This window comes from Thalia democratica, chromosome 2, assembly GCF_965202585.1.
Source record: "Thalia democratica chromosome 2, ktThaDemo2.hap1.1, whole genome shotgun sequence".
NCBI lineage: Eukaryota > Metazoa > Chordata > Thaliacea > Salpida > Salpidae > Thalia > Thalia democratica.
In genome coordinates, this window is record NC_139166.1 from 101,024,593 (window position 1) to 101,040,893 (window position 16,301).

The 16,301-nt window shown below is 24.9% G+C and overlaps 2 protein-coding genes across 3 annotated transcripts; both read left to right on the forward strand.

Moving 5' to 3' along the window:
- The first annotated feature begins 3,126 nt into the window (after window positions 1-3,126).
- Window positions 3,127-4,530, forward strand: LOC145829555 (DNA-(apurinic or apyrimidinic site) endonuclease 2-like). The gene has a single exon (XM_082937394.1). It carries the CDS (start codon window positions 3,127-3,129, stop codon window positions 4,528-4,530), a length of 1,404 nt encoding a protein of 467 aa, XP_082793520.1.
- Window positions 4,531-5,383: 853 nt separating this feature from the next.
- Window positions 5,384-15,463, forward strand: LOC145828607 (serine/threonine-protein phosphatase 4 catalytic subunit). Of its 2 annotated transcripts, none has more exons than XM_082936363.1 (7): window positions 5,384-5,545; window positions 7,119-7,271; window positions 7,844-7,906; window positions 8,261-8,422; window positions 13,535-13,610; window positions 14,304-14,502; window positions 14,942-15,463. In XM_082936363.1, the coding sequence occupies exons 1-7, from the start codon at window positions 5,396-5,398 to the stop codon at window positions 15,069-15,071; spliced, it is 933 nt and encodes a 310-aa protein (XP_082792489.1). In that variant the 5' UTR covers window positions 5,384-5,395; the 3' UTR covers window positions 15,072-15,463. The 2 variants fall into 2 exon arrangements, with proteins under 2 accessions (XP_082792489.1, XP_082792490.1); XM_082936364.1 differs by having other exon boundaries at window positions 14,313-14,502; window positions 14,942-15,459.
- The last annotated feature ends 838 nt before the right edge of the window (window positions 15,464-16,301 follow it).

A 16,301-nucleotide genomic window follows, 5' to 3' on the forward strand; every position in this document is an offset into this window, starting at 1 on the left:
TAATAACCTACAATAGTTTAGCGTTTTTTCTCAGGGTTACCATAAAACTTGGAATTTGAAATTTTAGGCTGCAAAAAGCTGGATTTTTTATTTGTCAGCCATAGGTTTTGATCTTGCAACATTATTCAACTCAGAGAGTTTTCAAAGCCATCATTAGGACCCATACGCCATCTGGCCACACTATTTGAAAAATTCTATAAAAATCTTGGAAAAACTTGGGATTTAGTACAAAATCACTAAAAATATTGAAGTTGAAAACAAGTTTTCATCTAAAATAATGCAATCTAGATTTGATACAAAAGATCCATCACATAAAATATTTTTTTAAACATTCAGATTTATTATAGGATACAATTAAAATATTATTATAGTATATTTTCAATTTTTTAAAACTATTTAAGAGATTTTTTTTTACCTTGAATTTATTTTTAAACTAAAAACAGAATTTCAAAAATTTGAACTTTCAAAATTCTGAAAGATAAATTCAGAAAATCTGAAAAAAAAACCCAAAAAATCTATGACAACCCTGTTTTGTAACTTTTTAAACATTTATTAAATTATTTATACACAGTTACAACCCTTTTTAAATCCTGTTTTTAAAATATAAATATAAAAACTTAATAAATTTACTAATAATTTAATTTCATCTCACCAAGATATGCTGTTCCTGTATGCTTTTTTTTTAAACTAGAATAAACAATTTTTGTCAACAAAGTTTTAAAGTTAAAATTTAAAAATAAATTTTAATGTTCAAGCATTTGTAATATAAATCAGCCTTTGGGGATTTGAAACTTTAGAACTTTTTTTTCTGGTAGAACTTAATCTAACAAGCAATAATCAAATTGAGTTCTAAATAAATAAAACTACAAAATGTTAAAAAATTGACAAAAGTAATCATGAACAACATTAAATAGAGGCTGCCAGTTTGAACTCTTGAAAAACAGAGGTTTGATTATTTTTTATGCAAAACTAAGGGTAAGTTGGAAATTTATCCAAATGTCAGGCAGTTTGTTATAACTTTTCTATTTTTTTAAGTTCTTTCATTATTTTTTTGTAATTTAAGGTGTTTAAGCTTCATTAAAAATTATTTTTTCAGTTTTCTAATGAACACAGACTAACTCTGACTTGGTTTTTTTACCTAGGCTGATTTTTTCCTTTCAAATAGTGGTAACCCTGCTAAGTAAACTGCTAAAAAAGTGTAGGCAAAAATATTTATTTAAATTTTTTTAACCTCTTAAATTTTCACATATAATACTGAGCTTGTTGAGCTTGAAAACCCAGATCCATTATATATAATAAATCTGTTTTGAAATATATAAAAAGCTGTAAGAAAGCTGAAAAAAAGACCATATGGGAAGTCTACCTTATATTTTACAAGCTGAAATGCTTTGTAGAGATTTTTAACAAATATCAGACAATTTTTATTGCTCAACAAAATTAAAGTAATCTTTGAGATATAAGCAGACAAAGTTGGTGATTTAGATAAGATGCTTATTGAAAGCACAAACCAAAATGTTGAAAAATGTCTATTTCATTAAAGATTGTACCTCTTTCAGTTTATAACCAGTGTTCTTCTGATATATCATAATTTTGTTTTTAATATTTAATATTTTTGAATAAAGTAACTTTTCTAATTTAGAGAAAAAGTTAAAACAAACACCTATTTCAGGTTAAAAAAATTTTTGCTTTGCCACACCTTCAGGGTAACTCTGGCTAGCTTCAAAGTTTTGAAAACAAATTAAATTTAACATTGTTTTAAGCAAAGCTAACTCAGGGTTGTTTTGGATTTTTTGAAACTTTTTAAACCTTGTTTTTATGGATATTATTCTTAAATATCAGACCACTTGACCTAAGTTTTTTTTTACTTAACAGATTTGTTCTTATTTATTCCTTTTGTTTATATTTTATTATCTTTAATTTTCTAAGCCTGGTAAGAGAAATTTTGAAATTTTTGTTCATAAGAATTTATGATATAAATTCTTATAAATATATATCTCATAAAACTTGAACCAAATTGAGCTAGTTTTTTGGTCATTCATGCTGGTTTTTTTTCAAAGAGTGGTATTAATTTTTATTTGATAACATTAAAAAATTAAGTTTTCATTTCTTTACTGTTATTTTAAGGTTGTTTCCTAAAAATGTGAGTTTAGCTTAAGATAAAAAGTAGATGGAATCTTTAAAATTTCAAATTAATGAAAATAACAGTGAAAAAGTTATAACAGCCTTTGTATTGAATTTTTTATAGTTTACACTTGAAGCTGTCATATAATTCCTAATGTTGATTTTTGTAAAATAGATGCATTCACCTCCCATGGCCTTAACTTATAAAAATAAGGTCTGTTGATGTATAAATAAATTTTTTTATCAATCAAGTTTAAGCTGAAAGTCACAACTTATAGTTTTATAGCTTGCTTTTTTAATCATTTGCTAAAATTAAATTAACCAATGAATTAAAAACATAAATTTAAGTACTACAAATTTTCTTTTAAAACTTGAGTTAAAATCAAATAAAAATTGGTAATGTGAAAAGTCTACAAAATAAGACTAGGTAATAATTTTTTATTCACACAGCAGCTTTAAATATACTAAGCACAATCTAAAAACTAGATAAATTATTGTCATCCTTTACATAATTACAAAAATACCTTAACAAAAAGCGTATTTAATAAAAGTTTTCAAAAATTAAAAAAAAAACTTGAGTTTATAAGCAGATGCTTCTTTTTCTTTTCACAATAATGTTAAGTAATTAATTAATTAGTAGTTAAGTATTTTATTTCTATAACTTTTATAACGTAATTTTTAAATAAATTGTATAAAAAACATAAAGAAAGATAAAAAAATGAAGAAATTAATTTAAACCCTATTCCAAGCAGTATATTTTGTATACAAATGATACAAGTTTTATACAAATCATAGAAGTTGTTATTAGTTTAAATTAAACTTCTATTTTACAGCTAAAATAGAATTTGATATTTTTTTTGTAATAATTTGTCTCAGTACTAAAATTTGCAAAGCATAAAACAATTAGTAGTTTACATTTTTACCTCAATACTCCAGTTTTTTTTTAAATACAAATCAAAATAACTTGTCATTTTTTTAATAGAATTTATTTAAAAATAACAAACCATGAAGCTACTCAGCTGGAACATAAACGGAATAAGATCACTGGAAAACCCACTGAAAGAATTATTCAAGCAACTAGATGCAGACATATTTTGCTTCCAAGAAACAAAAACAACAAAAGACATGTTGGAAGAAGAACTAGCACTAGTGCCTCATTACAACTCGTACTTCAGTTTCTCTGAAAGCAAGTCTGGTTACTCAGGTGTGGCAACTTTCTGCAAAGATGAATTTACCCCATTTAATGCACAAACCAGCCTGGGGTTGACAAATGAAACCATCTTCACTGACAAGTCTTCAAAAGAATATGAAGCAATTGAAAATTGCTGCTCTGCTGAGAGAATGAAGCAGCTAGACAGTGAAGGAAGATGTGTGATAACGCAGCATATCATCAAAAATTCTCCAATAAGTAACAGTACTTGTGTGCTGAGCATAATAAATGTGTATTGCCCAATGGCACAACTTGACAATGTAGAAAGGATGGAGTTTAAACTGGATTTTTACAAACTCTTGCAAACCAGGGCACAAGCACTAGTGTCAATAGGGAACCACGTCTTAATAGTTGGTGATCTGAATGTTTCCCACAAGCCAATAGATCATTGTGACCCTGAAGAACTAATTAGTTTCAAAGCTCACCCATCTAGAAAATGGATGGATAGTTTTTTGTTTGATGAACAATTTTGTTCTGAATCTTGCTCAAATGATAACAATTTGTTGTTTGTGGACACGTTTAGAAAATTAAACCAATCAAGAAAGCAAGCCTTTACTTGTTGGAACACTTCAATAAGGGCAAGAGAAACTAATTATGGTACTAGAATAGACTACATTTTATCTGATTATAAGTTGTCTTCAATACTAACTGAAGCTGATATCATGCCAGAATTTATGGGCTCAGATCACTGTCCTTTGTATGCAACTTTTGACTTACAAATAGAAAAGTCTTTGAAAAGACCTAAAGAGTGTTCTTGTTTTTATGTGAAGTTTGCTGGTAAGCAACAGAACATTTTGCAGTTTGCACAAAAAAGAAGCATTTTAAATGTTGATCAAGGAAATAAATGTAAAAAGCCTAAAATAAAACCTAAGCAACAAAAAATCAATTCATTTTTTACTGTAAAAAGTTCCAAACCAGTACAGAAGCCTAAAGAGGTTTTTAAAAAAGAAGAAATAAGTTTAAACCCCGTTCCAAGTAGTTGTGCTTCAAATAATAAAAACAATATCGAACAGTGGAAGAGTTTATTTAAACCAATTAAAACTCCCTTATGCACAGGTCATAAGGAACCGTCTGTATTGAGAACAGTTAAGAAGGCGGGTGGTAATTATGGCAAGAAGTTTTACTGCTGTGCCAGACCCACCGGTCATGCTACCAATAAAGAAGCTAATTGTAGTTTCTTTAAATGGGTAACAAAATAGTGTAACGTTTATAAATAAACTTAATTATAGATTAACAGTTATATAGGCAATAGTTTAGTTAAAGTTTTTTTTTTGGTAAAGTTTTGTACATATTTTGTGTAAATTGATTTTACAAACTTTTGTTTTAAAATATTATAAATTTATATTTTAGTTCTTCGTTTGACAGTAGAATGTTTTAAATTTGTTGTTAACTTCTGTAACATAACTTGTTTGTTTTAGTATATATAGTATAATACAACTTTTAATTGTTTTTAGGTTATTGAAATAAGTAAAATATGTTTGATATGACAATTTTATCAAACCACTGTAATAAATAATTATAGAAGTCTTTTTAAAAATTAAAAAACTTTTGTAAATATCTTCCTTAAATTTTTTTATATGTAAACTTTACTACAATGCAGTATAAATAATCATAAGTTCAAGTTTTTATATCAATCATTTTTATATTTAAGCTTTTGTATATTTAGTAAAAGTTTAGTTGAATTTTTTTGAAGTTTTTTTATGTGTTGTTTGTTTTTATAAAGTTCATTTACTAAGAAAACTAAATTAGTTTAAATTGCACATACAAAGTTTTAATTTTGTTTTTGCTGTCGATAAACACAAGTTTTATTACTTTGAATGCTAAATTCTTTTACATTTGTAGTAAGTATAAGTATTTTTTCTGATAATTATTTAGTGATATATTTGATTCTACCCACAAATAATGTAACAAAACCTCTAAAAAGTTAAATATAATATAATAATTGAAGGAAATTATTTTTAGTTATGTGTTAATTAAGGTTGGTTTACTGAGTTATATACAACTTAATTTTAAAAAACTTAAAAACTAAATCTACAAATTTCCACAGCAATTTAATTAAGTAGAATGTCTGACACAAGTGACTTAGACAGACAAATTGAGCAGCTGAAGAGATGTGAAATCATCAAAGAGAGCGAAGTTAAAGCTCTTTGCGCCAAGGCCAGGGAAATACTGATTGAGGAAAGCAATGTGCAAAGGGTCGACTCGCCAGTCATTGTGAGTTTGGTTTTCATTATTTTTACCTACTTTAAGTATAAAATATTATAAAAAATGTAAAAAGGCTTGACTCATCAGTCATTGTATTACAACAGTTGTAAGTATAATTTAATTAATTGTATATATTTTACAAGCAATGTACAAAGAGTTAAATCTCCAGTCATTGTGAGCTTAAATAAGTTTAAATAGCTTTAGAAATTGTTATTTTGTTAATAAGTAATTTGATGCTGATGCCATAGGGAATCCAGCATTTTTACAAAAGTTAATATTGACTTTTGTTTAAAAACATTTAATACAAGTTTTAAGATACTTTTCACATAGTATAACAATTCATATTTAAAAAATAATTTTTTTTAAGCTGATTTTTTTTGAGTATTTAAAGATTAAAAAAATCATGCCATCATTTTAAATAAGGTTATTTAAATTTTTCACAAAATTCTCTTTATAATGAACAACATGAAACAACCAGTTTTACAAACACAAAAGTTTACTGAAAGACAAATTTTATTTTTTTACCACTTGATATCATTTTGTAGAGTTTTACAAGTTTCTTTTCACAGTTCTTTAATATTCAAAATAATTTTTGAGATACAAGTCTGAGTTAACAATAGGTTCCTTATGAGACGCGCAAATTAAAAACGTGAACAATAAGGGAAGGGGTCAAATATCCACAAAGACACTTTTGCATGAAGGATCAAATGTGCTGGAAGAGACATTTTACACACAGAACTTTTTGCACAAAGGGACATTTTGTACGCAGACACTTTTGCACATGGGGTCAGTTGTGCACAAGAGTAAAAAAACAAATAACAAAAAATAGCAAAATGAAAGTATTAAAAAAAAACTTTACCAACCTAGTGATAGAAAAAAAAAAACTAATTAAAATAATTAATCAAAAGAAAAAACAACAAAGTAAAAAAACTTAATAAAGAAAATTATAAAATATAATAAAAAGAAAAAAATTAACGACCAAGGGTAATGGTTAGGGGTAATAGTAAAAAGAATATATAAAAAAATTGAAGTTTTTCAACCCATGTAAAAATTTCCCTTTGTGCAAAAGTTAATGCATATTAGATTCCTACCCAAAAAAAAAACTAAAAATCTATATCCTACAACTTTTGAAAAAAAAAGCTGTTTTTTTGTCATAAAGTATTTGTTTTTTTTTTAAATTTTGTAACATTCCCTGAAAATTTGAGGGAATCTCAAAAAATATAGGATATCTTAAATTTTAAGTGATTTCTATTTATTTGATCTTTTAGTTGCGCCTCCCATTAGGAACCTGTTATACTCTCCGACTTTAACTTAATATAAGGCATAAAAATTTTTGAGTATAATAAATCTGTGAAAAGCAACTTGTAGCTTACTCAACAAAATGTTATCAAGTTATGAAAAAGTGATTTTACCCCCCTATGCCCTTAAATTACATAAAATAATTGAAACTGTGGATTTTTTTTGGAAAATTGGCCGGTAATTTATTAAAAGCTGCCAACCTCCATAATAATTGCTTACTTTATGTATTGATATTAGGCTTTAAATATTGTAATTAAAGTATATTTTGTATATTAATTCTCAGGTATGCGGAGACATTCACGGTCAATTCTACGATTTAGCAGAACTGTTCAAAGTGGGTGGAAAATTACCCGATAGAAATTATTTATTTCTTGGCGATTTCGTTGACAGAGGCTTCTACTCAGTTGAAACATTCATTTTACTACTTGCTTTGAAGGTAAACATGCAGTAAATTTTAAATGATCTTATCTATATTGACTTAAGTTGTAAATTGTATTTCATATGTAATATTAGTTTTGAAATTAGTTGTATACCTATTTGTGAATATAGTTTAAACCCTATATTAATTTTTTTTGTTGTAACTTTAAAAAATAGTATTTAAATTGCTTATGACCTAATATTAACTTAATTGTATCTTATAGCTGCTTCAGGTATTTAAATTAATGTTTAATGACAAGTTAAAAATATCTTATAACTATATAGATTGTTTTCATATAAAAGTTTAGTTGTTATAAACATTTTTCAATAAAGTTGTGCTAAAGTGTGTCAATTATTTGTAAACAAATATATTTTTTTACTAGTTAAAGGTAAAGCTTTAAAACAATGTTTATGTAAAGTAAAATAAAACTTTGTTTTTTGACATCACCTAAATAAACTATTTGTAAAATCTTCTAATTTTCACAGATACATTACACTAAATTTTGAACAATTAAATAAAAAATTAATAAAAAGAGATGATATAAAACATCATTATATAATAATAATTTTAAAAGAGTTTTTTATTCACAGGTCAGATACCCTGACAGAATATATTTGATCAGAGGCAACCACGAAAGCAGGCAGATCACACAAGTTTGTTTGTTTTATATTCATGTTTACTAACAAAATTTGATTATTCTTGTTTCAATTTCATGTGTGACTAGTTGAGCATACTTCCTTTAATTTAAACAATATAAACAGTAAGTTTATTTATTGGAATATGGTATAAAAGTTGTAGATTACATTTGTCTCAAAAATACCATACTTTTATATTAATTAAATTGTAGTTTCTTTCAATTTACCTGTTAAATGCAAATAAAATCTTTATCGAGGACAATAATTTATTTTCAATTTAATAATGTTGAACAATGTATTTTTTCACCAGTTGTTATAAAATACAATACAATTTAAATTAATCAATCAAGTAATAACCTAACCACTTTCTAGGTATACGGTTTCTACGATGAGTGTTTGAGAAAGTACGGTTCGATCACTGTGTGGCGCCATTGCACGGAAATATTCGATTATTTGAGCTTATCAGCGATCATCGACGGCAAAATATTCTGCGTTCACGGTGGACTTTCTCCATCTATTTCATCCCTTGATCAGGTTTAAATTAATTAAATTATTTAATAGATTATATTATATAGTTAAATTTAGTAATTTGTTTTCACAATAACTATTAATATCAAGTCTCGATTATGTTTGAATTTAAATAGTTTATACTTAAATATTTGTCATATATATAGTTATTTCTTGATAAAGTTTGAATTATAATAAATTATTGATATATTTAGTTAAGGGCATAGGGGGAATCTGACATTTTTTTTACTAAAAATAACATTGGATCTTATATAAAAGCTTTAAGTACAAACTACAAGCTAGTTTTTATAGAATTAAAAAACATTATTTAACTTTTGAGGTATTGTAATTTTTATAAAAAGTTTCCGATACAAACGTATGGACCACAATTTTTTTGGGGTCAATTTTATTGGAAATTTAAAATATCACTAAAAATCTATCTCCTCCTTCATTTTTTGAACTTAAGACCTCAAGTTTTCAGGAAACGTTCCTTTTATAGTTTAAAAGACTTTGAATGTTGGAATATTAAAAATATTAAAAAATAAAAGTTTTAGATAAAAAAACAAAAAAAAAGGTGTTTTTTTTTAATAAAATTTTTATTTTTCAAAATTAAACAAAATTATGCATTCAATTTTTTTAAAATTTAATAATACACTTTCTGAGAAAATTTCCAGAAGATTGCTTAAAAAATGAAGGAGGAGATAGATTTTTAATGAAATAAGGTTTTTTGGCGTTTTTAGTTTGCGCCATCCATTAGGAACCTATTGAGGTCACCGACTTTGACTGCTCATATCTCAAAAAATACTTTTTTCAAGCGGTTAAAATTTGTCTGATAGCTCAGATAAAACTATAAAATAAGATCAACTCGTAAAAATCAAGGTAGACCCCCCTATGCCCTTAAGTTATTCTGTGTTTATGGTGGACCATCTCTTTTTATATCAAGTCTTTTAATTAGGGAAGGAAGTTTAAATTTTATCATCATTAGGTCAGGTTAAAGTATAAATTTTTACAAATTTTGTGTTCACGGTAGGCTTTCTTCATCTAATCCTTTGTAAGATCAGGTTTAAACTTAAATTATTTATTGTTAAAAATTTAACTAGGTAGTTTTTTGTCCACTGTCCATGGTAGGGTGTTTTAATTTTTATGCTTATTAGATAAACTTAAAACTTAAATTAATTTAATTACCATATAAATATTCTTCAACCTACATTCCAACCTAAGTATTTGATTTTGTGATGGGCTGTTTCAACCTATTTTTTTTCTTCTTAAGGTTAGGTAATAAATTAAATAAAACTGTAGGCTTATATAAACAATATATACTTTTATATTATTTCTTAAATTTATGTTGGAAGTTTATATTTTTGCACATTTCCTGAGAGAACTATTACCTTGATAGATCAGTTAAAGAACAAAATCAGTTAAAAAATTAAAAATGTCTGAATTAAAAAAAATTACTAGTTGCTGTCATATAAGTTTCTTATCTACTCTTATTAGCTTTTGAAATAAAGTCACTTCTATATGGTAGTCGTTTAGGAATAATAACTTGGTTAAAAAGAACATTTGTATTTAATTTAAGAGGTATAGCATCATTAGTTATAATTTCTGATAAATACTGTATGATTAAACTTTTGGGTGAAATTTTCTTGTAAATAAGAAAAAATTGCAACTTTTAAGTTCACAAATTATTTAAAAAAACGTTCCTACACGTAAATTTAAAGATATTAAGTATAAAAAACCATACAAATATTTTGCTGTTAAAAGTAAGTTTACTAAAATCTGAAAATTTAAAGAAAATTTTCACGCATGTACCGTATAGTTGGCAAACTTGAAAACTTTGTACAACATGTTTTTATTTGTAAACAAACAAAAAAACACTATTTACTATAGCATTATTTATATAATTATTATAGTCCTATGTAACAAATCAGTTAAACTTTTACTTATAAGTTTTGATTTACTAATTATTAAGTAAAAAAAGTAGTAAATTATTTTTTATGTCGCAATGGTAAAAACGCACTAACACATTTGTTTTGAAATGTAGAATATTTTCTAATTGCATAAAATATTTACTACATGATTGCATAAAATTTTATCACATGAATGAATAAAATATTTACTACATGAATGCATAAAATATTTACTACATGATTGCATAAAATTTTATCACATGAATGAATAAAATATTTACTACATTAAGGCATAAAATATTTACTACAAATTTGCATAAATATTTACTACACAATCTCATAAAACATGTTTGCATAAAATGTTTGTGGTTTACTACACATTCAAAAGGCTTATTAAAGCTTTATTACCCAACTTTTTTTGTTTAAGAATAAATTCAGAAAATGTTTTAAACTGAAAAACATTAGTAAAAAAAAAAAATTAAAGATTTCTGAGAAAACTTGAGGAATGTTTTTCAATGTTCAATGTAATACATGTTTTTTCGATAAAATATCTATTGAGCTCATAAGCTTTAAGTTTAATATATAAAATTAATTTTTTAAACAAACACTAAATTGCAACCAAGTATTCAGTTTAATCATGTAAATTACAACACAATATTCAATGTTTATTGTATTTTTCTGAACTTTCTTTTTAAAAAGATTTGAGCTACACCATAATGGAAAAGTTTAATATTAAATTTAAAAAAAGTTTTTATTATTTTGCTTTAAGTAAAAAACGCACATAAAAACATTTGTTTTGAGTTATAAAATATTTACTACATGAATGCATAAAACATGTACTACACCATTGCATAAAATTTTGTACAAGTTTGTATTGAATATTTACTACATGTTTGTATAAAATATTTGTGGTTTACTACATAGTAGTACTACATGTTTCAATTAACAATGTTATCTAACAATGCAGTGATATAGGTCAAAGTTTATTGTAATTAGTACGTTAGAAACATTAGGATTTTGTATGAATGTTCAAAATTTAGTGTCTATAAGTTGTGTATGTAAGTATGTAATGAATTCTTAGTTTTTTCTTTGTTTTAATTTTATTGTTTGAAATCACAAAAACACGAAATTGTGATTGAAATGCTAAATACTTTAGTATCGCTTATATTGACCTTTAGTTGTTGTACACTTTATTGTAACCATAACGTTTGAATTTTTATAAAGATAGTTTAAAAAATAGTTAGTTTTAAATTATTTTGAAACCTGTTTTACTTAAAAACATTAGAAGATTAATTTTTTTAATTCAATTAAAAATACTGAATAACTTAATATGATGTTTGCTTTTAAAAGTGCAAACATAAATTTTGAACAAATAAAACACTAAAGGATTAATTTTTACACTAAACAAACAAATATAACCTTTTTACGTGTTTTAACAACTTTTACTTATACAAATGTATTTTTAATTAAGTTTTGAAAGTTTTTTCCTGAAAATGATTTATCTTTACACTTTGAATGTTTTTTCAGTTTTATTTTTGTTTGTTTTGAAAAATTAAAATTTAATAACTTTTTTAAACTTGCACAACACAATGCAATTTGAAAAAATATTCAACACTTTTAGATAGTAAAAAATAAAGTGGTTGAATGTTTTACTTTAAAGATTTTTCCTTATAAAAATAAATTAAAATGTGCATGATATTTAACTTGCTTTTATATTTGGGCACAATTTTTGCTCATAGAACTGCAAAGTTTTTTTTTAATAAACATAATGAATTTTATTTTCAAGAAATGACCTTTAACTCAGTTATTATTATATTCAAATTAGGTTTTCGTTTGTTTATGCAAAAATATTTAAATCTCAAGCGTACTCACGAATATTTTGTATACGTATAAAATTTTAATGCTTTAAAAAATTGATATTCTTATTTACCTATATATTTTAAATTTCTTATAAATAATAGAAGTAACATTTGATTCATTAAAAATATGAATTTATTATTTCTGTGGTTTTAAAATGCATATAGTAAGGAAATAGCCTAAGTTTCTAAAAACGTTTGAGAAGTTAGAACAATTAAATGCTGTAAAATATAAGTCGAGTTGTTTAAAATATGTAATCATTATTAGTTCGTTAATTATTATCTTTATATTTAATAAATAAAATAAAAAACATTAATGTTATTGTTGTGGAGTTATTTTGTAAAAGTTTTGTATGTTTTTATATAGTCAAAGCTAAGAAACATTGTAATTGGTGTGAAAATTTTACAAATTCACAATATAAATTAAAAACACTAGTTTAGCTAATATATGTAAAGTTGTATTTAATAACTATGTTTTAATTGTTAAACATACTCATAGTTGTTTAAGATTTTTATCAAACAAATATTTTATGCAAAAGAAAAAAAATTAATCAGTGTTGCAACAAAACCTGGAGTCCTGGAAAAACCTGGAGTTTGAGAAATTTTGTAAAAAAAAACTAGAAAAACCTGGAATTTTAAACAATTTTTACATGATAAGTAGTAAAATTTAGATTTTACATGAAAAGTCTATCATAAAAATAATTTTCTTTTTGGCATCATCAGTTTTTTATATAAAAAAATCATTAAAAGCAGCTTTACAGTATTTTTTAAATGTTTTTACACTATTTAACACAGTTATTTACTTAAGCTTATTTTCAAACTTAAAATAGACCTAATAATGTATACTTTCAAAAATTTTAAAGAAATTCAGAAAACCTGGAAGAAATTTCTAAAAACCAAGTGGCAACTCTGGTTAATATTTGTAATCCTAAATGTTATATTTATCTCACATTATTCACATACGATTACTTTTTAAATCTTATAAAACGTTGTTATACAATTTTAGAGATATACTATTGGCTGTTAATATAGGATCATTGATAACTTACCAACAAAAAAGTTTATTAAATAAAAGTAAATACATGATTTGAGAATATCAAATCAACATGTTTGTACAAAATGACTTTTATAAGTTTGCAAATCAGCATAGTTGTATTAACTTTTTCAATCATCAGTTATTTAAAAAATCATTTAAAGTATGATAAGTTACCAGTTTTGTTTAATAACTTATATTTATTCAAAAAACAGCTTCATCGTTTTACAACAATAGATTTTTGTATAACTGTTTGTAATAATAGTCGTAGTTAACAAATAAGAGAACTGACAGAAAATAAGAATTTATTAGTAAATTTATTTATTATATATTTATTTAACAGATTCGCACTATCGATAGGAAACAAGAAGTTCCGCACGATGGAGCAATGTGCGATTTATTGTGGTCAGATCCTGAAGGTAAATAAAAATAAATAAATGCAATATTATAAAATATATGATTTATTGTGGTCTGATCCTGAAGGTAATAATAAAAGTAATTAGTATAAAATTATTATTCTATTATATAATATACTGTGTGATTATTGTGGTCTGATCCTGAAGGTGTATAAAAAAATTAAATAAATAAACATAATATGTGCGATTTATTGTGGTCTGATCCTGAAGGTAATAAAAAATTAAATAAATAAACATAAAATGTGCGATTTATTGTGGTCAGATCCTGAAGGTATAATTTAATACTTAATTTCTATAAATATTAATAAATGTGCGATTAATTATGGTCTGATCCTTAAGGTTTAGTTAATATTTACTATTGATAATTTTATTAAGTGTGCAATTTATTGTGGTCTGACCCTGAAGGTTATAAAAAAATATTATTGAGTATAAATCTGCGATCAAATTGTCAGACGTTTAATGTAATAAAATAATATATAAATATTTATATTATAATATGCGATTTAGTGTGGTCAGATCCAGAAAATAATAAACAACTTAGTTTCTTTTTGTAAACAGTTTATTTAATTTTTCTTTTTTAAACAAAAAAATTAAAAGACTATAGAGAAACAGTCTAGCTAAGTAGCTGCATAATTTGTATATAGAACAAATATTTGAACAAAAAAACTTACCATTTTCTTTTTTTAAACAAAATAGCGAAATTAGACACAGTTGGATGGGGCGTTTCGCCACGAGGGGCGGGCTTTCTGTTCGGCTCGGACGTCGTAAACAGATTCAATCAGAACAACTCCATATCGTCAATCTGCAGGGCCCACCAGCTGGTCATGGAAGGCTACAAGTGGCATTTCAACGACACTGTTCTGACCGTGTGGTCCGCACCTAACTACTGTTACAGGTATTTATATTTAATTAATTATTTTTTACTTAAATATAAGTGGCATTTCAATTTTAATTATATTATTTAAAGGTTTTTAAGTATTTTTAAGCATTTCGAGGTATAAGTGATTAAAAACAAGGAGGTTCTTTAAACAAGATGGTAGTTTTTTGAGTAATCTTGTTGGAGGGGCCATAGCTTTTTTAAATTCTTTAAAAGAGGCCTTTTGAAAAAAAATTGGGAAACTCCGCTTTAGTCCATGATACTTAACCTATTTTACAAATAAATTTACAGTTTTTTACCTTACAATCATATGAAACCTAATTCTATAAAATTTGTGTTATAATTGTGTTAATTAAATATTATGCTTTTAAGCTATTATGCTAGAGCCTAGTATCTAATCATATAAATTACAATCTAATTCTATAAAATTTGGTACTTAACAATACAATTTCTTCAGATGTGGCAACGTAGCTGCTATATTCGAATTAGACGAAAACCTGAAACACGAGTTCATAATATTCGAAGCAGCGCCCCAGGAGAGTCGCGGTGTTCCCGTGAAGAAGCCACTTCCAGACTATTTCCTGTGAAAATACAAAAGTTCCTGTGAAGATTTCAACGCGACGTTTTCCGTAGGTAAAATTTGAATATAAATAGAAAAATTAGATGTGTTTAAAATGAGTTAAAAAACTATAAAAAAGTGTTTTATAAAAATGAACAAAATGAATTTATGGTGGAAATTATTATTCCATTTATTTAATAACTTTGATAAAGTTCTGTTTTCATAAAAAAAACTTCTAGCAAAGTTGAAAAAGTCGAAAATATTTTTGTTGAACTATATTTTTAAGTTAATTTAATCTTCAGTTAAATTTATATTTTAAAGTTTTAATACTTTTTCCAGTGGTTGCCTTTAAAAATTCATTCCTGTTTATAAAAAAATATTCTCTCACTAAAAGGGAATTTTCTATTTAAAATCGTTTAGTTGCATATGGAAGTTTATATTAAATATTTTTTTTTGTATTTTTTCTATTTTTTGACTGTTTTCTTCAGTATTTGTACAAAATAAAATATCTTTATTTGTCTTTTATAATAAATTATGTTTTTTAATGCTGTTTTTATTTAGGTGTTATGAATTTACATATAGATTATTAAAATTTTTGAAAAAAAAAACTACTCTCTAATTTAAATCAATTTAATCTGTTTCTACTCTATCTTATAACTATATTATTTAACTATCTGATAAGTTTAACTAAATGATAACTTAATCTCTACCATAAAGTTATTTTAACAATACATATAAAAATGAAAAGAGTTGAATACATTAATAAAATTAAAATAAAACTTAGATTGAAATATGTATTATAATAATCACTTGAACTATTTTTGTAAAAGTAAAAAAAAAAACATAATGTTAAAAACAACTTACTTAGTACTTTTTACTTTATTGAACTTTTATACCAAGTATTTCTCAAGCCTTTATAGAAGTTACTTTTTGCATTATTTTTAACTTTTACAAAAACAAGTTATACATCAAAGTTTTCACTTGATTAAGTAATTCAAGTTAAAACCAAATGAAAATATAACGTAATGTTGAAATGAAAAAAATATATCAATGATAAGATTTAGTTATGTAGTTACTAAAAACAAATTGTACAGTAATCTTCCTTTATTGTACCAACATATGTTTCTGTGTATTAACGAATCAACACACTTCAACTGGGTTCTGTGAAAAAATAATTACTGTAATGAAAGAATAGAATCATAGAGTAAAGAACCCAGTTGAAGTGTGTTGATTCGTTAACCCACAGAAACATATGTTG